At 31.8% G+C, this 23,570-nt stretch overlaps 2 protein-coding genes across 3 annotated transcripts; one reads left to right on the top strand and one right to left on the bottom strand.

The window, feature by feature from the left end:
* The first annotated feature begins 813 nt into the window (after positions 1 to 813).
* On the top strand, positions 814 to 5,370 carry LOC113521715 (SAGA-associated factor 29). Of its 2 annotated transcripts, none has more exons than XM_026907350.3 (7): positions 814 to 832; positions 1,161 to 1,269; positions 2,502 to 2,648; positions 2,900 to 3,025; positions 3,435 to 3,659; positions 4,219 to 4,476; positions 4,685 to 5,370. In XM_026907350.3, exons 2-7 carry the CDS (start codon positions 1,231 to 1,233, stop codon positions 4,775 to 4,777), a joined length of 888 nt encoding a protein of 295 aa, XP_026763151.1. In that variant the 5' UTR covers positions 814 to 832; positions 1,161 to 1,230; the 3' UTR covers positions 4,778 to 5,370. The 2 variants fall into 2 exon arrangements, with proteins under 2 accessions (XP_026763151.1, XP_026763150.1); XM_026907349.3 differs by lacking the exon at positions 814 to 832 and adding an exon at positions 874 to 1,082.
* On the bottom strand, positions 5,364 to 19,852 carry LOC113521682 (retinoblastoma-like protein 2). The gene is made up of 19 exons (XM_026907301.3): positions 19,570 to 19,852; positions 19,001 to 19,140; positions 17,380 to 17,535; positions 16,413 to 16,597; positions 16,055 to 16,227; positions 15,282 to 15,417; positions 14,880 to 14,959; positions 14,117 to 14,283; positions 13,251 to 13,461; positions 12,774 to 12,983; positions 12,087 to 12,213; positions 11,835 to 11,948; positions 11,579 to 11,715; positions 10,682 to 10,861; positions 10,286 to 10,412; positions 10,072 to 10,172; positions 9,654 to 9,818; positions 8,760 to 8,929; positions 5,364 to 7,869 (listed from the first exon to the last, which is right to left on the bottom strand). The coding sequence occupies exons 1-18, from the start codon at positions 19,705 to 19,707 to the stop codon at positions 8,762 to 8,764; spliced, it is 2,715 nt and encodes a 904-aa protein (XP_026763102.1). The 5' UTR covers positions 19,708 to 19,852; the 3' UTR covers positions 5,364 to 7,869; positions 8,760 to 8,761.
* Positions 19,853 to 23,570: the final 3,718 nt, after the last annotated feature.

Below are 23,570 nucleotides of genomic sequence, written 5' to 3'. Positions count from 1 at the left end.
CGTTATCAGATTGGATATTTTTTCGAGATTTTGGATAAAAAAGTTTTGATTGCGATATTTTGGAAAAATTAAAGTTTTGTAATGAAATTTTTCTAATAGTAAAATGAAGTGAAAAACAATGCGAGTTTAGAGAGATTAGATAAATGTTCAGAAAATCGTATTGATTTGGAGACAAAATACCTAACGTTTAAGAAAAAAATAAAAAATTACATCTGGCAACCTTTATATCATGTCAAACAAAATATTTCGTGGTAGATATAATCATCAGTCTTGCATAACTTTCATACTAGCTATATATATATATTTGGTCAGAAAACATCATGCCAACATTAAGTTAAATGATGAAATGACAATAGTGCCAATTAACTAACAAAATACTGTCAAATGTAATGGAAATGGCTGCCATTTAAACTATTTGTGAAACGGTTTTAGCTTTGTTTTTCATATTTCTTTTTATTTTTATGTGGGAATTAGGACTATATATAATTAATATTGACTCTATTACGAGGTCTATTCTCGTAATTGGCCAAATATTACAGGAAATATTGAAAACTTTTTTTTACTATTAATAATATTACGAAATTTAGATCTCAAGATAATATTGTGTAAAATAATAAATGTATTTAAGAATATTATCTTTTGTTTTATTTTTGCTAAAAATTGTTCATCGGGACATGCAATTTGACATAACATTTATATATTTCTCTTATCACATGATTCTTTTATAACACGTTTTTACTAACAAACTATAGTATAATTATAACCTATTTGTTTCTATTTTGAACATCAAGCTGACCAACATAACGAGAAATACAGGATTTTGTGTAGATTGGTAAGATATTCCTGATCAAGTCGTTTTACTTAGTTTATACTACTCTCTTATAGTCACTTATATAAATATTAAATAAACAAAAATTTTTAATTTTATTAAATTTCAATTATCTCCGTTTTTTTATTTTAATACTTGCCCAGGTCGAAATTTAGAATTCCCAAGTCGAAGATTTAATTATTTATATTAAGGATACTTTAGAAGACTAATACTTATGTTTTCTATTGCTACATGGTTTAAGATATCAGTGTTTGTATGTAAAAGCCATTGTCCATTATCAGTTAATTATATTTATTGACAAAAATTATCTTGTCTATTTTATTTTAAACAGATATTCGTTTGTGTAACTTGGGTTCACGTCCTATATTTGAGTTGGAGACTCTCGGATACCTTACAACGCAATGCCGCTCACCGCTGACGTTGCTGCCCAACAAGTGCAAGTACGTAGTCAAATAAACTCAGAAACTAAGAGTTTTTTTTGGATATTATTTATGTTTTATGAAATATGGTAATTGTTTATACGTCTTTATAATATAAATATAAAAGTTAGTTTGTTACCTTATAGCACCTTAACAACTTCATCAATTATTATGAAATTTGTTATACGCATACTATATACAATGGAGAAGGAAGGTTACTCATTAGATATATGCCAATGACACTGACAAAGCCACATTTGAAAGCTAGCGGATAATACTCATATAATGTTGAGGTCGTTATATTGATTATCATGTAAACATTATCACATTTATCAATAACAGGAAAAAGTTTCATTAGTAGATAGCTTTACACAATGGGGTCGATTTTGAGACACCATTTTTCTATGCCTATTTCTAACATTAAAATTTCAATTTGATGTCACAGTGAAATCTATATTGTAAAGACCAATATGAACAAATTTTTTAATACAGTTAAAATTATTATAATTTTAGTTTATATAAGTGCATACAATAGTAATTTCAGGAATACATCAATTTAAATTTATTAGGGAAAGAGACAGGTTTAGAGAATTAACACATCAGAATCACCTAGAACGATATCTTGTAAAATTTAAGAATTATCATGTGAGATCATATAGTTACGCACAACGGCCCAAATGGGAGGCTAAGTGCGGAAAACAGAGTCTTTCTTACTTTCTTCTTACATATAGTTCCCTGTATAGTCATAGATATGTGTGTGTCTTTAAGACATGATTTTGACAATGGTGGAAAAAATAGACAAGTGAATTATTAAAATAGTAATAAATAATAATTTGGGAATTTTAAATAGATTGAAAAATTTAACCTTTTTACAGTTTGATCTGATAAGAATCAAACAGGCATTGCTCAGCTATCGTTACCGAGTGCATTACAAATACTTTATAGATGGAATATTTATTAGCTGTAAAAATTTTTAACTGCTTGTTCAAATCTCTTTACACCTGTTATGGGTAACTGAATAGTAGATATCCTTGTCTATATGAGAAATTATTTGACAATTTATTGGGTCATTAAGGCATCACAAAGTAACAAACAACTTTTATTAACAACTTTACATTTATATTTGTAAAGATGTGATAAACTTACAAGTAAACCATTTGACTGAAACTCATTAAATATTTCACTGTTCGATTTTATTTGTATGAATTCTGTTTTTGCGTAATTAATTTGTTTCTATTTGTGGTTTTTGACAGGAACGTTTAAGATCTCTACATAAATTAATATATGACATAGAAGCAGAGAGAGGTCGTAATGAGCAATGCATTGAATCCATATTAAGAGCAGAAAAGGCCATCGAGTCGCCATCAAATACTGATGATTCCTCAAGTTCATCACAGCAGGTATTTATTAGCATAGTTTCTAAAAATAAAAATTACATAATTTATATTTATTAATTACTTATTGGTTTTGAAATGTAAGTAGTATTTTGAAGAAAGAATTTTTAAAGTTGGTTACGTAGTTTTTGCAAACATATAAAAAAAGAAAACAAATCTTATCTCTTTATAATATTAGTTTAGATAAATATTTAATATTGATTCAATAATTATATACATATGAGATATCTCAACTATGCAAATATTGTTGTTGCTAGCAAATGCAGTTAAAAAATCTCTACAAATCAGGACTAACGGCTGCTGAGCAAGAAGAGAGGTTATTACGGGCCGCCTTGTCGCGCATTTATGATATTCGTGCTATAAAGAATGAGAGAAGGATACAGGTAATTTTTTTAAGATTACTAATGTATAAAGGTATAAAAGCTAAAATTATACTTTTATATTTTCATCTTGTTTGATTTATAGTTTATAAGAGACAATGTGACCATACATGCATACATATCTATCACGCCTGTCTCCATTAGAGTAGGCAGAAACAATGGAACGCAAAATGCTTCGATTCAAACAAACCTCTTTCGCTTCTTCCACATTTATTAATCTTGACCATTGTGACCGTTTAGGTACAAAATGATAATTATCTTGACGTTTCGACTAGGTTCCACAGCCCACACTTAATATCTTTACACTAGTTAACTTGTGATCGCGGCTAGTGGTTTTACCTAAATGATTGTGTTAATTTCCGTCTTTTATATACGAGAAATAGGTGTGATGAAATGCGGTGTGTGACGGCAGGCTCGCCACGCGGGCAACAAAGAGACAATCGGTTGCGGTGCGTTGATGAAGATGCTGCTAAGCGCGGCGCAGACGCTGCCGCTGCACGTGGGCGCAGCGGGCGAGCGTGCGCCACCGCTGTGCGGTGCTGCGCCTGCTGACCCCGGACATATCGCTCGTCCCGGCGATGCCGTCGCCGCGCTCGTGCGCGTCTCTGACAAGGAGGAGAACTGGATACTAGCCGAGGTCGGTCCTCATAATTTTTTTTTAAATAAGTCTGTGTTCAAAGTGACCAACATGAACACAAAATTTAATTTGTTATTTAATACTTTTATTTAGGTTATTCTTACACCCCAGAATTGTGTGATGACCGGCCCAGTATCTGAGCGGAGATTTCAGCTATTCGTAAAGACAAGTGTGCAATAAGACGTCTTTTAAGGGACCAGTCTGGCCCCCTAGAAAATAATTTTAAATACGCTAATGGATGGATCTCTTATTACTTACTCCAGTTTAGATTTAAGGGAAATAGGATAAAATAAGGTTATAAAATCCAGTAAAATTTACTTTATAGCGGCCTATATCAGACGTACCTAATTCCTCTTTCTCAAAAATTAAAAAGTTATTAATTTCTATGTAAATTTTAACATTACAAATCCCGTGTAAGCTAATGTTCGAAACCACTCAATCGATTTTAATGAAATTTGGTAAATGTGTCTTATTAACATAAGAGATAAAACAGTTTATCTAGGTAAGAAAAAATGGAATGTTTGCTAAGTTAGTTAATAATATATTCGATGTCGGTTAGGTTGTAAGTTGGCTGCCAGCACAAGGCAAGTACGAGGTGGATGATATAGATGAAGAACAGAAGAATCGACATGTGTTGAGTAAGCGGCGGGTTGTCCCGCTACCGTTAATGCGCGCGGACCCTCGCACCGATGAACACGCGCTGTTTCCTAAGGGCGCCGTCGTGATGGCACTCTATCCGCAGACGACGTGTTTCTACAGAGCGGTTGTCAATCGGCTTCCTGCTAGTGCTGCCGATCCCTATGAAGTTTTATTCGAGGTATATTTAAAAGTCTATTTTTCAATATTGTTATTATAAGTGCATTGATGACTATAGGACTTCTGCGCTATTTCGTACAAAACCTATAACTTTTCTAATAATTTTTAGAATTTTTGTGTAAAACTTTTTTATAAGAATTCGAATTTGGAATCTCAATTTGAGTTTTACTTAGTAGGTGTTCTATAGAAAGTACTTTTTCGTTTGCCAGGATTCCTCGTACGCGGACGGGTATTCCCCGCCGGAACGTGTAGCGCAGCGCTACGTGATTGCGATTAAAGAAGGCAAGGGCCGCGCCACCTGACCCTACTCGCATTCGCGCGCCTCCACCGCTCCGTCTTCTTCCGCGCGATCTTCCCCTATCTCCACCGATTCCATTATGTAGTTTTATTACGTTTATATACAAATTTTAATGTACTATAAAAAATATGGCAGGTTTACTAATTAAAATATAGGTCTTACCGTTTTGTTTGTTAGTTATAAGTGCTCAGTTTATAAGAATTGTAAAATTACTTTTTTAGTGTGTGAACTGCATTGATATACTAAATTTTTTATGATAATAAAAACTATATATGAAATATATTGAAATATTTCATGTTTTTAAACAAAATGTAAAGTATATAAAAACACATGACTAGTTATAGAGATCAGTCATATGATATAAAAAAAAAAATTATGACTGCTGGTATAGAATGTACAAAGAAAATAGAAAGTCGAGCAAATGAGGGATTTGTTGATGGAGAACAAAACCTTTAAGCAGCACTGGTGAATGCGTATTATGAAGAATGGACGTAGATAAGTCAATCTTGTTAAACTTGACGTAACTCTGGTCTATTCAGTCTACTAGAATATTTTTATTACGCAAGTTAATAATAATAAAATGAAATAAATTTTAAAGTGGTATTTATTTTATAATTATATACCTACTTTCATACAAGACAATATAATATTTTTTCTATAAACAAGTCTTTTTTTGTAAAAGCTTTTAATTAAATATAGATTATTACTTAATAGATTTAAAATTGTTGAAACGTCTTGTTCATAGAAAAATTACATAAGTTTACACAAAGAATACATGATAAAACTTAAAGAAAAAATAAATTGATTGTTTAGTTATTTCGGTATATTAAAGTAATATTGATAAAATTAATGAAAGAAAATAAAATATGTATTTCTTATAATCGAAGTTCGAATACGCAACTATTCAAGTGTTAACTAAAACAATTTTTTATACATAATTTTCAATTAAATAAAAACTCTTGGTCCACTTACGATTGTAGGCAACACAAGATTAATGTTGCTTCAATAATATACAAATAAGAAGCCTAGTTGTCTTATATTTACAGATAAATTATTTAAAACCTATTTATTCATTACATGAAATCATAATTTACATAAACACCAATAAACAGTATCCATGAAGATGGTATATGCTCAATAGAACCCTTATAATTGGTGACTTGAGCAAACTGAATTTAAAGATACTATTTGAATGTTTCAGAAGATTTAAAAGTATCGTGTATCAACTTATCACAGTAAGAAAAAAAGGTTCGTTTTTCTTATATAGGTTTTTCTGGCAGTTAATAGAAATGCGGCGCACTGCATTATAACGGTTGACTTTTAAGACAATTGTAAATATAATTTTCAATACCATCTTCCTGGTCTCAATACTGATAAATTCGACATTTATCTGTATCCAGAGAGTACATAATTTTCGGTAGGAGTTATTAACGCTAACTATGATGCGCAGACATTATTTTTTAATGATTGTCAATACACAACAATAATTCGTACCGGAAACGATACATACAGCCAAATTAAACAAATTTAAAATAAAACAATAGTTATTTAGCCCTCGCACTGTGATATACTCGGGGCTTAAGGAAGCACAATAAAAAGTAATACAATGTAAAAATATATATTTTTTTTATATTGAGAAGGGCGGCTGATAAGTTTGCGACTTAAGGTACTTAGCGATGACTATCTCACTACTAATAATAAAATTGCATGACTCTTTGTAAGTATAAATAATACTTTTTTTTCATACTTAGTTCATTAAAATTACTGACTTTTTATTGCTACTGCATTCCTAAATTGATCCCGGGATCCTGATATTATCTTTCAGTAATCCCGAAATCCCGGGATAAAAAAAACAGTCTATTATATCTCTGTATTCTCTAACTACAATGAACGAACAGTACTACGATAAATTACTGGGTCAGGCACATGACGCAGTTGTACAGAAGAGACGTGGCAAGTTAGCGCACGGAGTGCTGTTTTTGCAAGACAATGCGCCCGTTTACACAGTTCGGGTTGCAAGAGATGCTTTAAATGATACGGGATTCATAGAAATTAACTACCCACCCTATAGTCTACACCTGGCTCGCAGTGATTTTTTCCTCTTTCAAGTTTAAAAAAGGAGTTACAAGGACGAAGATTTTATGACGACAGCAAGATGAAGGCGGATGTAGAAAACCATTTCGAGGAGAAACCCAAAGAATATTTTTTCAAAGGATTTGGATCTTTGTACTCACGATATGAAAAGTGTATTTCCTATGAGGGGAATTATATTGGAAAATATAAAATTATACTTTTCATTCATAAAGCACCTGAGGCCGCGAACTTATCAGCCTCCGCTCGTACCCTCGCAACTAATAAAGAGAAAATAAAAGCGAAATATTTAATGTGTTTAATTAAACTCAGTCCTACTAACACACTTACAACAAAATTACAAAACAATGAGCATAATTATTTAAAATAATAATATGGCGTATCTTTGTTTGAGATAATTGAGATCAATGTTGTATATAGCATTTTCAGTTACAAGAAAGAACCTTTTTTTGCCTCCCTGGACAAGTGCCAAACGAATTTAATCTATTTGGATACATTTTCAGTAATGCAGTGTTGTTAAAACAAGACGTATATGCACGTAGCGATAACATATATATAGATAATTAGTTTGTTACTTGTCTAGAGAAGCTGGATTCTTAATAAACAATAATAACTAAAACATTGATTTTAAATTAAGGTGTGCTATTAGGAAGTAAATATTTTAATAGTCAAATAATCAATTTAAAGTACAAATATTTAATTCTTGATCAATGTTCACTTTCAATGATCTTATAATTCTACTTTGTCACCATATATATATACTATAATCTATGGTTTTAAATAATTATTTAAATATATTTTGATTTATGTATAAAATATAGCATTTTACACATAACATTAATTTTACCGTCTTGTCAAATTAATTACAATTGATTTCATTTTTTGTATTGTCAAATAATTTAAATAATAAAAAAGAAGGCGGCTAGAGAGCTAAAAGCAATATTTTTTTAGTAAAATGGAATAGTAATAAAAAAAAAATAATAACTGAGCGACTCCAATTGGAACCTGAAAATCAAATAATAAAATATATACATATAAATTAAACCAAGTGTATGGTAGGCTTATTTCTTGTCACATAGGAGTGTAATATGTTACGGAAAAATGTGAGGATGTTAGGTGTTACGTTCACCATAACAGCAACCAGTCGACAATTCTCACTACCCATGCTGGATTACAATGGTGAGCATTTTTTAAAACCCTTTGTCTTAATAGTTACAGATAATGAAATTATTTCGGGAAACTATTATTAGTAAATTTTTTTTTTATACAACTTAGAATGGCAAACAAGCTGACGGCCCACCTGATGGAAAGTGGTAACAGTCGCCTATAGACATGAGCAGTACCATGGAAATAATAGAGTATACTGTTTCGGCCATGATATCCCCATGCGTTGCCATTCCTGAGGACTCAGGTGTTATTCCTCTGTACCCTGTAAATTCACGCCATATCCCACCCTTCAAACCGAAACACAGCCATGTAAACACAACTGCTTCACAGTAGAAACACGAATGGGACAGAGGTACCCAAGCAATCGACTTTTGTACAAAGTCTCCCTCTGGTAAATCTCATATTATTATCATATCAGCCGTCTACTGTCCACTGCTGTACATAGGCCTCCCCCAGAAGCATGGTATTATCAGTAGTTGCCACGCTCAACAGGCGGATTGACAACTGCAGTTAGGCTTTAGTGATGTTTTAAGAGGGACGCTGTTGCCCACCTTCTGGACTATTAAGTTCCATTAGTTGTCTTATAGAACACCCACGGGACGGTAAGGGGTGGCCTATCTCATACTGGGATCACACGGTACCTATATCTCTACCTAAATGCTGCTACTATGGGGTGTTCTATTTTTTTTTATGTAGGCGGCCTTTAAAGGGTTGGAATAAATAAATACCTTCAAACAGCCTGGCGGTCGCTCATGAGTCCCTGCAGTTTGCGCGTGACGCTGGGGTTGGAGTAGCGTGCACGTTTAAGTACATCAGCCCCGATAGTGTCAGTGGGGCGTTTCATACCACCAATACCGCCTACTTCACTCGAAACCATGCTGTTTATCGCGTGCAAATCCTGAACAGTATACAGAATATTCGTAATTTATCATCATTATTATATTTTCTGCAATCATTCGTTGTTAGTGCGGACTACCAGTCCCATTGTTAGCAACATACCCCGTTAGGTCGGTCTCCTCATGATTCCCCTGGAAATCATCGTACAGAATTTCAGGTGTATTCATCACGATGGGCTAACTGATCTGCCTTTTCATTCTCATCTATCATCTTTCACTGGTACCCCGTTAGTGTGTACCGTTAGCGCAAGCGGGGTTACCAATTCATTATCATCCATAAAAAAATATTCTCTATTAATTGTAACTAGTTATTTCCTATGGATTTGATGAATGCATCAGTGTAATAATATATAATAGGATATAAATTTACCCATTTACAACAGCCTAAATGAGAGGCTGAATGCGGGAATAGGAGTTTAATTTTAATTGCAAATTTACCTACCCATGTACTATATATAATCTGTACAGCCGTTTAAAGTGTGCAAAATATTTTACAATTTTTATAATAGTTTAAAACACCTGTAGTGGCTACAATCATGTTCATCATCCCATTAACTAGTGCTGATATGTCTTTATATATTGCCAGGAGCGATTCCGAGCTGTCTGCATACATTATCTATCGTATTAGTAATTTTTATTTTTCTATGGGTGTATCACTCCAAAATGCGAAGTCTCAGTGGCGACAGCATTGTACGCATACAGCTATGCAGAGAAATTCTTTCTTACCTTGGCGGGACTTCGGCTGAAGCGGTACGTGAGTTGGCAAGACGGCAGGTGTGTCGAGGTGAGTGGCCGCACGTACAGCTGGTGCCGCTCCGACACTCGCAGCCCCAGCGGCGAACTGGCAGCGTCGCCACGTGTGGCCGGCAGTGGCGAAAGCATTCCCGCTTCCTATAAGTATGATCACTGTTGATTCAATCATTATCAGTAGACTGCAATAGTCCACTGCCGGACAAAGCAAGTCTCAAAATGTTCATTTCAAGCACATATCACAATACTTAGAATATTCAAATAAAAACATTTTTAAAATTACTCATATATGAAACTGCAATGTTATCGTTTTTAGTAAATTTTTTGTAGTGTTTAAATGATTGCAAGTATCAGTAAATTAATCTTGAATAACTTAAAAAAGAAAAAAGCTTACATTTCTTAGTTTTCCGTCGGCGAATCTTAGAACAAAGTTCTGCATACATGGCACATATACGGCATTATAAAACGTAATTAAATCTGCCCTTTTCTCTGGTTCTGCGGATAAAAAACAAAGTATGATTTAAAAAGCTTATAAGTAGTTCTATATCTAATTTTTACAACAAATGTTTTGCTCTACGAAGCTAGTAAAATAAAAAAGCCATACTTACCAGTTTCTGTTGCTCTTCTGATCAATACATATCTATAAACGTGATTATTTGCTAGAGGCCTTTGGCGATAATAACGCATGATGTCTGCAAATGTCCTTTCAACTCGATTGCTTTGTGTGTTAGATACCTAAAAACAAAAGTATATGTAATAAGTAAAGAATGACAAATAAATAAATGAATAAATATAACTACAAAACATATAGATGAACTGAGAACCTCTTTCTTTGAAAAGTCACATAAAATTATACACTTAGTAGAGATTATTAAGTATATTTTAAAAAGCATTCTCTTACTTGACAAAAGAGAAAAGAACAAGAGCAACGAAATTATATACACTGAAAGAGGCAGAATCTTGACTGTATAATAGATTTTTTTTTTTAAATACATGACACTAACCTTACAAATGACATAGACAGCACATAATAGAAGTTGATCAAGATGTCTGTCCTTTAGCACTTGAGTTTGGTGCATAATAGAGTACTCGAGGCATGTCCATATTTTTCGTTTCAGCTCTTCGTCACTTAATTCCAGTCGTTTACACAAGTCGTTTATACGTAACACCGCCAAACTGTAGAACTGTTATACGAATCTAAGGTTAAGATATGTAGTTTCCTTCTAATATATACATGCCCGTATGTTAATTCAGGAGACTAGTGGAAAATGAATCTATAGATGTTCCGCTAGTTTCTATTTTGTGTAAGCCTAATCATATAAAGTTACATTTTATTTTAAGCTACCTTCATTGTACACGAATTGTGGCGTGAATTTACAGGGTACAGAGGAATAAAACCTGAATCCTCAGAATTGGCAACGCATGGGGCACCAATATCATAGGCGAAACAGTATACTTGTCCATGATATTGCTCATGTCTATAGGCGACGGTTACCACTTTCCATCAAGTGGGCCGCCAGCTTGTTAGCCATTCTAAGTTGTATAAAAAAAAAAACAAAAGAAAAAAAAAACACGAAGTCCGCTGTTGCAACTTAGCGGACAACGACTAGTTTTTATCTACAACTTTATTTGCATGAGAAATTGCCCCAGATAAAAAACAGTTTATGTCCTTCTTTATAACAAATATTCTATCATTAAAATTGCATTACGAATTGTGAGTTTAAATAATAAAAAATGACTATTCCCTAAAAGTGCTAATATATAAGTTTATTTCAATCAAAATTACTTCTATTTTTTATATTACTATCTTTCATGATTTTTGGTTGAGGCGTTAAAGTGCTAAGAGGTAACAAACAAACTTACTATCACATATATATTAGTAAGGATTTACTATGTTTTACCTTTCTAAAGAAGAGTATCAATGAGTTATTAGGTTTTTTAGGAGTTGTTGATGTTATAGACAAATCACCGTTACTTGTACTTTGTCCCGCTTGCGACGTGTTCGGTTCTTCTTTAACATTTATGTTATTTGTTGACACTAAAATCAAAAAGACAGACATGGAAATATAAATAATTTAAATTATAAAAGCAGGTATATAGTATATATATGCTTATATCTCATACGTTCTTACATACAAGTAATAAGATTATTAATACCTAGTAAAGATTGTCCAGGTTTTATGTTGTCTCTGAACAATTGCTTTTTGGCATGTTCAGCCGATGGCACAAGAAAGCGATCGATGACATTAGATGCAGGTGATTGAAGTAAATCTAAAAACAATAAAAACATATTTTATGTGATAAACAATAAAATAAAAATAGCTTAGATTACTCGTATAAAACACGACTTTCATGGAACAAAGGCGTCAGTACATTTCACTCTATAATACAATATAAGCAAATACTAACTATTCCGGCGATTGGGCGATTCTGATAAAGAGACCTCTGCAGAGGACGGTACTGAAGCTCGCTGCAGTTGCTCCCACAGAGGACTGTCAGATTTCCATACCTTGGATTCTAGTACTAATTCTTCGACCTATTAAAAGAGATTTTATATCAGCAAATAGAACTATGATAGAGGCAATTTTAACAAGAATTTTAATAGCAAATTATACTTCTAGATATTTCATTAAAGGATAATTACTGTGAACATTTTCTTATATTCATAAGAGCAATGTAGTATAATAATATTGATAGTTAGAATAAATTTCAAAGAATAAAAAATGACAGATCATGAAATTCTAATTACGTATTACTTTTGCTGTGGGCCTAGCACAATATTGTAGTTGGGTTTTTTAGTATTTCTGATTTGATGAGTATTTTTTTGTAAATTTTCAGTCCTTATCTCATTATTGTGTCAGTGTAGTGAGCAGTTAAACAGAAAAAAAAATGGCTTCTCTTTCAGATAAATCCCACTGGGGCGGTTAAAAGCGTAATATAAAAAAGAACACATTTTATTAATTGAATACACAGACATAAATTTATAAATAGTGAATAATATCCGTAACCTATAAAGAATATATAATAATTAAGAACAGAGTATCTTACCAGACAAAAAATATTGAATTGTAAGTGGTTAATTCAATTTATATTTACCGTATTTAGATGTTTAATAGTATCCCTACTGAGTTTATCAGATACAGCCTGCACCACCAACTCAATGATCTTGTAAAAGTGGAATGCACTGAGTTTGTAAATGTTGAGAACTTCAGGAAACCTTAGTGAATGGACTCCATATACATGGAGTATGACTTCAGTACAACAAGCATATAATGCCAGCTGGTAAGTATCTTGACTCAGCAGTATCTGCAAATATATGATTACAGTTCACATAAGTATTGTATTTATTTGACTGTAGTTATTTATTAGTATTATACAAAGATGTAATGTAAAGCACTCTAAAAATTTTTAAAAAGAATGTAATTCTCAACTCACTTGTATTTTTATGTAAAATCTATATTGACAATAATATATCGCAGTTATTCAGATTAACAAATTATTTATTATTATAGTATTTGTTGGGTGGAATAGAGGAATATTAAACTAAATATAAATAAAAAAAAAAAAACATACTTGTAATGAAAGTTGAGGTTTCTTTTTGTGTTCTTCAGTGATTATGTGTTCGAGAATTTTAAAATACAAGCACGTGACCCTGTTACACCGGTACACGATGATTTCATTACTGCAATCTAGCTCTCTGAGTCGGTTCGAGAACTGCGTTATCCATGCATTACATGGTTGTATTACGTTTGTAATAATAGATTCTTCACTTACTCCACATTCACTGCAATGTTTTAACAATATATTAAAAAACTACATCTAAATAAATATAAAGAGGAAAGATTTTTATTTTTTGTTCGTAATGGATAAACTCGAAAAAAAAAATTGTCTTAAGAATGTGCGTATCGACAGCAGTCAGCAATTGCAATAGTGAGTGGAGATTTTTCTGTCTAAAGAGAGTGAAAAATTGTGTTCACTTAACCATGACAGACTAAAGATTAAATTCGTTAACAAGACTTAATATTGAATCAAACTTAGTACTTGTTATCTTGAAACTATAAGGATTTTATTAACAATTTCGCAAGACAAAAATGTGGACGCAGAAACATCTATTTTTTTTTTAACAATTGTCATTAATCTTGATTATTATAGTCATCAATGTTTACTAGTACTGGTTAAAATTTATTATATATGGCCTGCTAGAGCTGCTCTATCAATATCCATAGCCTGCAGTCATCCATTCGAAGGCGCCGCAGATATGTTAAGCGCCGTACATGAAGTTGATTTTTTAAATAGAAGTAAAAGTGGTTTGTAGTTGTCATCGAATGTATAATAATTAGAGGAAACTATAGGTTATTAACTACTTATTACGGAATACTTTATGATAATCATACTGTTTGTTTCCTGAATAAAATAATATAAAAAAAAATATAGCTTACGAGCAGAGTCTTAAAAGAGTAGAAGAAGGCTGTGGTTTGGAGCCCTGTAGGTAGGAAGTGAGGTGGGCGCAGCTGTTGGCTGCTTCGGAGACTGGTGACAAGAACAGTTCCTGTTGCGGCAAGTAGCGCTGCCCTGATAGTGGTGTGTCTGGGCATGCTCGTCCATTCTGTGCACAATTTTTTCTTATACATCTAGGATGTCAAACAAGCTAGTAGCTTTTAAAAAATATGGAAATTATCAATAACTGGGTTTAACAGCCCCAATGCTTGCAATATATCCAATCAGGTCGATCTACATACGGTCCCCTTGCAAACCATCATTTAATTAATTCCTGGAGAATTTGTCACGTCGATTCAACTGACCTGGCTTCATATATATCTATATCATCATCGTGGTATGTGCCAGCGTTTACCAATAGCATGAGTGGGATTACCATTCCATTTTTATCGTAAAAAAAGTAACCCTTCATAAGTAGTAATCCTCATCTTCAGAATTAAATAGTATTATGCATATCAAGGAATACGCCATATTACATATGGTATCTTTCATTCATAATTCTTTATGAGGCCTGTGTTAAAATTACACATATCCCCGTTATATATAGTTATCCAAATTAAGAAATTTGGTTAGCATATCCCAAACTGAAACACAGGCATCCACACTTGACAGCTGTTTTTTTTTGTTTTGCGATAGAACTATAAGCGATACAGAAGTGCCTAAGTAAAAAATAATAAAAAAATATTTATTTAATAGAGAACTAACCGACTGAAATGTAGAATTGACTTCGGGCGTCATAGTTTCATCTCTGTTCATGATTCCAAACTGTTCCTTAGCATCGTCATCTGAAAAGTATAGTTGATTTTTATATATTACAATAAAAAATACTTTTACATTAATTAATAATAAGGATTTGAACTCGAATGACTGTGATTTCTGATCAATATAATGTTCATCAACATCATGTTGCTAATTAAAATAAGTACTACTAGTTTTTCAGTGATGGTGGTAAAATTTGTTAGTGTTTGTTTCACCATAATAAAATAATTGTTTACTACATAAAATTAAGCTAGTAATATTGTAATGGCATACATGACTTAACCAGCCGATTAATTTGGGGAATTCTAAGTTCACACACCTTTTGTCACTTGATTTACAAATACTTACTTAAGAAAATTCTTTCGTCAAATTCCATAATACTGAAAACATGGGTCTCAAAGTGTTTTTTCAGAGAATTTATGTTTGCCTCGAAGTTACCGACGTTTAATATGCCCATTAATTGCTCCTTGTTTCCTCTCAAAATCTGAAATAATTATAATTTTGATGTAGAAAAAATTGTATTTACTCAATAAGTTCATATTGTATTTTAACTACATATCTAGCTCAGATACTCAGTATTAAAGTATTTCTTTTTCAAAAATGTAGGATAATGTGTACATTTTACAGTCAGAAATATGAACCATAATCTTATATACTTTCTACCCTATGCAAGACATTATGGAAGATTGATATACCATCCCTCATTTCTTTCAATAATATGTTCCTCTAGTTTTTTTTTTTTTTATACAACCATGCTATTCTATTGCGATTAATCTGATGGCTTGTGTGAAGGAAAATTAGTAACAATTGCATATAGATATAACTGTGTTACCCATGCTACTCCTTATGTATTGCCATTCCTGAAGACTAAAGTGTTATGCTTCTGTATGTTGTAATTACACTGCCATTTCTTTAGAATAATAAACTTTTAATATCAAATTGAAATTTTAGTTTTAAATTTAGCAAATAGGATTTAAAAATCAATTCCATTAAACTTTCCAATAATATATTTATTTATTTATTAACATTTTATTGATATCAAATATGAAAAGATATATTAAAAGAATTAAAAATTCTTTTAGGTATATTTGATGTCAGTTTAAACAAAGATATGACATTACCTTTCTATCAAAAAATGATTTTATCACAGGTGTCCAGCTGTACTCTCTCATGATTAATGCTTCCTTAGCTAATTTCATAGTTGGGTCCTCCATGATTTCTTGAAGGATTGATATTAGACATGGTGGATTAGTTGGTAACTCAAAATCATCACTTTGCCAATTGCTAGGCAGGCCTTTAACAGAATATTTTTTTCCATCATAAAATTACAAGAATGGTAAAGAAATCAGTCTATTACAATATTAAAAATAAACACTTAGGACTGCTGTTTATTTAGGTAATTGAAATTACACTGAAATTGTTAATATAATTTAAATTTTTATGAAATAAAGATAGATAATGATTAAAAAAATACAATACCTTTAAAATTAGGATTGATGAGATCAGTCCGTCTGGCCATAAAGGCATTGGCATAAACATAGTCAAGACTAGACAATAATAAATGGTACATATCGACTAAGTCATCAGAGTTCTGAAACTCTCCTTTAACACATATATAAAGATACCATGTAAATGTGAACAAAGTATTACTTGTACTGGTTGACCTGCAATATAATAAAAATATAAACCATGTTGAATTGGTATAACTGTATGTAATTAACAATCTTTAAAAAAATTTTACAGTCACTCAGTTGTCATAAATAGTCTATTTAAGATTTCTGGACAGAGCTCCTTCTCATATCTAGCCCAAATTAAACAGTGTGAACTATGGATGGATACTATGTAAACAATAGACATTTATATACATACACATAAATAAAAATCTTTGTATGTCGTGAAGAGAGCTTGCAACCTATGCCATGGCATGGCAATACAATGTGGTTATCTGTAAAACTACTGCAGCACCAATTTCATAATATTAATTACTTATTATTTTACTATTTTGCTCATAAATCAGGTTGCTTTTTTTTAATAACACTAAATATGCGGCTCATCTGATGGTAAGTGACTACCGCCGTCCATGATCACCCGCAACACCAAACACATTGTATTGCTGTCAGTTTTTTAAAAAGGAATATGCTTTTTCTTGAAGGATATAATGTTGTATCGGTTCAGAAATACTGCTGCTGATAGTCTATTCTAAAGTGTGGTTGTGGATAGAAGAGAATGCATTGAAAAACGGATGGTGGAAGACCACCTCATCCAGATGGTTGGGATGGAAATTTAGGTTGTAGCAAGAGTAACAGGCAAGAAACTTTAGTGCTATTCTTGTTTAACCAACAGTTCACTTAATAGAAAGTGGTAATTCTTATGTCAAATATTATGGTTTTCACATGCCAAAAGGTAACAAATACAGTCTCACATAATATTAGTAAGAATAACTTACCCTGTAAAGATTTCTTGAAATATGGATCTATATTTTTTGGACAACATCGCAGTTACAACAAACTTGACCTCTAGGTCATTCATCTTCTTTTTGAAATCCTCTGACATGGAAGCAACATCACTCCACAATTTTATTTTATTAAAAAACTGAATAAGCCTGTAAATACTTCTTTTAATGTATTTATGTATGACATCTTAAAATTATTACTAACTAGCAAAACCACCCCAATTTCGCACTGGTTCTTTACAAAAAAAAAAATAGCCTATGTTATTCTGAGGAGATAGATTATTATTATTGTAGTACATTATTTTGATTTATCTCGTGGGGTTCAGCCAGCATTTGAAATGTAAGCGCAAATAAATGTGTTTATTTACGACATCACATTAGAAACTTCTAAATTAATCAGTGTTTCTCTACAATATTATGCATGTATTATACATATAAACCTTCCTCTTGAATAACTCTATCCATTACAAAAAAAAAAATGCTTCAAAATCCGTTGCGTAGTTTTAAAGATTTAAGCATACATAGGGACAGACAGACAGAGACAGCAACTTTGTTTTATATTAAGTAGTGATAACAAATTTATAGAAATATTTTATGATTAATCTTGAGCCAATTAGTTTTTTTTATATCAAAATATTTTTGAACAATCTTACAAAACAGTTGCCTGTTTAATATACAAGGCGGAATGGACAGGTTACATCAGATAGCAGATTATTTTCCCATTGGGAATGCACCACACCCATATAATTAATGATTATTAGTTTCAATACCACTCAATGTATTTGAAATTTTACGAACTACTGTGCTCCACATGACAGGGGATATCTACACAATACTTTTCTTCATAGGTATTTTTCATATGTTTGTGGCATTGACCTCACATAGCTGATTTTGCATATTGCTGTATACTTTTAATACAAACAATACATTACTGTTTTATGGTATTTCACTAAAGATTATTATTATTTATTTACATTATGAAATAATATTACATGATTTTAAATGAAAAAAAAAAAAATAGAAAAATTTTAATTGTCCTGGAAAGCAGGACAATTCAAATTTTTCTATTGGTTTCCAGCTTTCATTGGTTTTCAGTTCAGAATATATTATGTCTAAATTCGCTTAAATTATTAAATGGTAAAAATTTAAGCGAATTTAGACATAAATTCGCTTAAATGGTTATTTAAACACAGATAAAAAATAATATTAGACTATTGTCTAATATTATTTATATCTAATATTATTACATATAATTGACTGCTACAAAAATATTATTATCTTATTTGTTTCTTTTACCATTATCTCAATAAAAAATTGATGTACATTATTTATCAAATATAAAAATATATTTAATCTTTCCAGCTCATATAGATACAGTGTAAGTAATATCTATAGAAAGAATAAGTCTTATTGATAAAAGTTAAAACATTCTACAAACCTAATTATAGAACAACTTTAATTATAGTGCTTTATAACTATTTTTTGAATTAAGAATATAGTTTAAATCAAATAAAAATTACATAAATTTTTATAGATGTTAATGTTTTTATGAATAAGGGATAAACCTGCAATATGTAAATGTAATAATATCATATATGTATATAGCTATACATACTTTAGGTTACAGAGCCTAAGTAGGTTTGTAAGGCTTATATTTATGGTGTAGTCCTCAGAGTCACTATCAGATCGACCACTGGAATTAGATGTGTGACAAGCTGCATATAATGCACATCCTATCCAGTGTAAGAGGTCACCCTGAAATTTAAAATGTTATAAGTATTTATGATTTTATTTTATATTTAAGGCTTCTATGAAAGTGCATTCCTTAATGACTATTGAGTATAACACTATTTATAGTACTTTAAATATGTTCAAAGTTAAGAAAGACTTTTTTAATAATGTAGTTTCACTATATAAAATGATGTAAAATTATTATAAGAGCAACAGACATATGATTTTGTTCATTAGTTTGTTTCACATGAAAACTGTCATGTAGGATATTAAATGTTTTAGTTAATAATCTATTCACGATTTATTCCATTATAAGGAGAATGTTTGTGCTAAGAGGTAACATTTACCTCAGGCGTGTGTTATGAAAGTGTCTCATTGGAAATAAACATTTAACTAAATAAAAATATACACCATTAAGCTGAAAAAAAACTAAATTTAATTGCATTTACTTACATCTAGCGTATATTGGCGATTGGTTTCTATAAATGAATTCTTGAAATTTCTTGCAAATGCAGGATCTATATTTAAATTCGAACATAGGTTATCTATTTTCGTTATAATATTTTCTTCGTTATCTTCTGATCTAGACATGATGAGGATTAGTATTTTATTTTATTAATTATTAAATTATTTACACAAACAAAACAACTTCAGATGAAGAAGAACAACTTGGCCTTATTTTTGACAAATTTGACAATCTATTGGCGGGAATGGGCTCATCCATCAATTAGACTCCCACGCTTAACTCTATAGAGTTCCACGCCTACAAGACTTGTCTATGATTATTTTTCTATATAAGTTGTGATAAAAGCAAATATAAAAATTGTATGGTACTTGTCGTCAATCTTTATTTGTATATTACTTTAAAGCTAAGACTAGCAAATGTTGCTGCACCAACGTAGCGATTTTAAAAGTAAAATCTCTATTATGAATTTATTTTATTAATTGCCACTTGTTAAGATTAAGACTAACTGTCTAACCTATATCTATGCTAAAGCTAGATGTTTGTATTCCCACTGACCGAAATATGAAATATTTAACATAGAATGGGAAAGCGCGGGAAACGTTTAAAAAAGCGGGAGTGTTTTTTGATCTTCTTTAAATTAATTTTATTTTTATTTATATAAGGATTAGTCTTTTTTATATATTGTGTATTAGATTGTATATTTAATTGTATATTTTGTAGTAATAGTGTTTGTTGCTGTAAATATTGGTAAGTAAATTACCTATATTAACATTATGGATCCACCTATAGACCCTGGGGGGACAACCCCCAGGTGTCTGCAAATATAACTATTCCATTCAATAATAGTTTTGATATATTGGGTGAATCTAGTATGGACACAGATGGTTCTAGCGTTGCAAGTTCTAAACGTAAGCGAGTACGTGGTGAACGTCGCATTTGCAAACATTGCAATAAAAAACGAAGGAGGCACACCAAGGGTCTTGAATCTAAAATTAAAGATAGTGATTGTCAATGTATTGAAGATGAGAATCAAACTCAAGTATCAATACCAGTTGTAAACAATACCGAGTCTGTTAAACCTGCTTCTCCACCCAGTACTTTAAGCAGAACTTTGTACAATGCCGAGGATATAGCACCTTATGTCGTTCATGTACAAAAAAATGAAACACATCCTAATGATAACACTACATTACATCCTATTGCATTTGGTCGCTTTTTACATACTAATAAGATAAATAATATAGTGAATGGTAGCCTCAAAAGAATAGGAAGAAACCGTTTATCGCTTTCTTTCTCAAATTTTGAAAATGCAAATGCATTTTTAAATAATAGTAACTTAGAGACACATAATTTTAAGGCATTTATACCTTCTTTCCATGTAACCCGTATGGGAATTGTGAGGGGTATTCCTAAAGATTGGACAGAAGAGGAAGTAATCCACAATATATCAGTACCGATAGGTTGTGGGAAAATTCTAAAAACCAGAAGAATAAAGAAAAAGACAATTAATGAAGGACAACCAAGTTTTATTAATACTGAAACCATTGTTATTACTTTTGATGGACAAATATTGCCAAAAAGAGTATTTATGTTTTACACATCATTAACTGTAGATTTGTACATTTACCCTACTATCCAATGCTATAACTGCTGTAGGTTCGGACATGTCAAGATGCAGTGTCGTTCAAATCCTCGGTGTTATAAATGCAGGCAAAATCATACAGGTGATAAATGTGAAGTAGATGAGGAAAATGTTTCTTGTATCTTGTGTAATGGTTCTCATTCAGCAATTAGTAAAAAATGTCCTGAATATGCACATCAGAAAGCCATTAAAGAAACAATGGCCCATAGTTGTGTTTCTTATGCTGAAGCATCAAAATTTCATCCTCCAACTTCTAAACTATATTCAGATGTATTAACATCATCATCTCCTTCCAATAAATCTCATTTTCAATCTTCTTTCCTTAAAGAGAAATCATCATTACCACATATACAATCATCATATAAAAAAACAGTTACACTTAAACCACGCTCTCCTCAAAAAATACAACAAGGATATGATCGTTCTGCCCATGAAGCCATAGTTAAGGAATATAATATTCCTGCTCCCTCTAATGGTTGTGCATTATCATCAAATAATATTGACAATAATCAATCCATCATTGATATTATTCTCATGCTTATTAAAGTGTTATCGCAATCAAAAATGATACAAACAACTTTACCACCGTCCAACGATGCCATGTACAATGTATTTTCTCAATTATTAACTTCTCACAATGGATTACAAAGTCCAAATAATTCAGTGGAACTGTCGTAGCATAACAAATAAGAAATCAGACTTATTTTATTTGATTAATAAATATAATCCTTTTATAATAGCTCTACAAGAGACTTGGTTAAAGCCAGGATATCCTTTTAGGATTTCAGGCTTTACAAGTCTCCGTGATGATAGAGCTGACGGATATGGCGGTGTTGCCATATTGGTCAAAAACTCCCTTCTTTTTTCTTCTTTTTCGCTTCCTGTATATAGCGGCATTAATGCAGCTGCTATAATTATAAATGGTATCTGTTTTGTTACTTTATATATTCCTGATCCTACATGCCAAATATATTCACAACTAGAACAATTATTTTCAATTTTACCTAAACCTTTTCTCGTAATGGGCGATTTTAATGCTCAGCACCAATCGTGGGGCAGTTCTACTTCTAATTTTTATGGTGGAAAACTCCTGACGATAATTGACACTTACAACTTATGTATTATTAACTCAGATGTACCGACACGTAGAACTGCACCGAATGAAGGGTTTAGTGCTCCTGATATTTCAATATGTTCTTCTGATTTAGCTTCTTCACTGTCGTGGTATCCTCATTCCTCTACCTTCGGAAGCGATCACTTTCCCCTCATTCTTTCTTTTCCAATTTCCATTCCCTCAAGTCGAAAGAGTGGTCCTCGACTTAAATATAATTTATCAAATGTAGACTGGAATATTTACAAACAATATTTAGATAATAAAATATCGGAGTTACCTATTGTTTATCATGGAAATGAACATCAATGTTGTAATGACTTGATAATTAATATGAAGGAGGTTGCTGATTTATTTCCTGTTAAAAATAGTGCTTCAGGGAAAATTCCCTCCCCACCTTGGTGGGACAAAGATTGTACGGAAGCAATTAAAAATCGTAAAGAGGCTGAAAAAAATTATAATAATTACATGACATCAGAAAATTTTGAAATTTACACCGCAGTTTCACGTTCTTCTCGAAAACTACTGAAAAAAAAAGAAATTGGAAGGTTGGAGAAGATTTTGTTCTTCTATCTGTCCAGAAGTTAATTCATCAGTCGTTTGGAATAATATTAAAAGATTCAGATCTGCCTTTAGTGATCATACATCACGTTCTGCACTCGATTTAACTTTAGCGAATAAATTTTTAGATCGCCTTGCTCCTAGTTATGTGCCGGAATGCCTTTACAATATTTCTCTATCCGTCTCTGACGAATTATCCGAACTTGAGTCTCCTTTTACTCTTGTAGAACTTAAAGGTGTTCTAGCTTGTATTAAAGACTCTGCACCGGGAGAAGACGGTATACCGTATTCCTTTTTTAAAAATGCTAGCGATGCGACATTAATTTACTTTTTAAATATAATTAATTCCATAATTATTTCGGGAAATATACCTACTTCATGGAAGTCTCAGATTATTATACCATTTCTAAAGCCTCATAAACCACCTTCTGAACCATCTTCATACCGTCCTGTTGCACTTTCCTCTGTCTTACTAAAGCTAGCTGAACATTTAGTGAAGAACCGTCTAGAATGGTTTTTAGAAAGTAATAACTTACTATCCCCGAACCAGTTTGGTTTTAGGAAAGGTAAGAGCACCTTAGATAATGTGAGCATTCTTATTTCAGATATTCATATAGCTTTCTCACAAAATTTGTCAATCCTCTCAGCCTTTTTAGATATAAATTCTGCCTATG

Source organism: Galleria mellonella, unplaced genomic scaffold (genome assembly GCF_026898425.1).
Source record: "Galleria mellonella isolate WM207_F2 unplaced genomic scaffold, CSIRO_AGI_GalMel_v1 utg63, whole genome shotgun sequence".
NCBI lineage: Eukaryota > Metazoa > Arthropoda > Insecta > Lepidoptera > Pyralidae > Galleria > Galleria mellonella.
Note: the sequence above shows the minus strand (reverse complement) of the source record. Positions and strands in the feature narration are given on the sequence as shown.

Bases quoted from the DNA above. Each gene is read 5' to 3' on its own strand.
- LOC113521715 (XM_026907350.3), top strand. From the start codon at position 1,231: ATGCCGCTCACCGCTGACGTTGCTGCCCAACAAGTGCAA. The intron at 1,270-2,501 runs GTACGTAGTCAA...GGTTTTTGACAG, and splicing joins TTGCTGCCCAACAAGTGCAA to GAACGTTTAAGATCTCTACA. The intron at 2,649-2,899 runs GTATTTATTAGC...TGTTGTTGCTAG, and splicing joins CCTCAAGTTCATCACAGCAG to CAAATGCAGTTAAAAAATCT.
- LOC113521682 (XM_026907301.3), bottom strand. From the start codon at position 19,707: ATGTCTAGATCAGAAGATAACGAAGAAAATATTATAACGAAAATAGAT. The intron at 16,228-16,412 runs GTATTGTATTTT...ATTCTGTTAAAG, and splicing joins CATCAATCCTAATTTTAAAG to GCCTGCCTAGCAATTGGCAA. The intron at 13,462-14,116 runs GTAAGCTATATT...AAAACATTGCAG, and splicing joins ACTCTTTTAAGACTCTGCTC to TGAATGTGGAGTAAGTGAAG.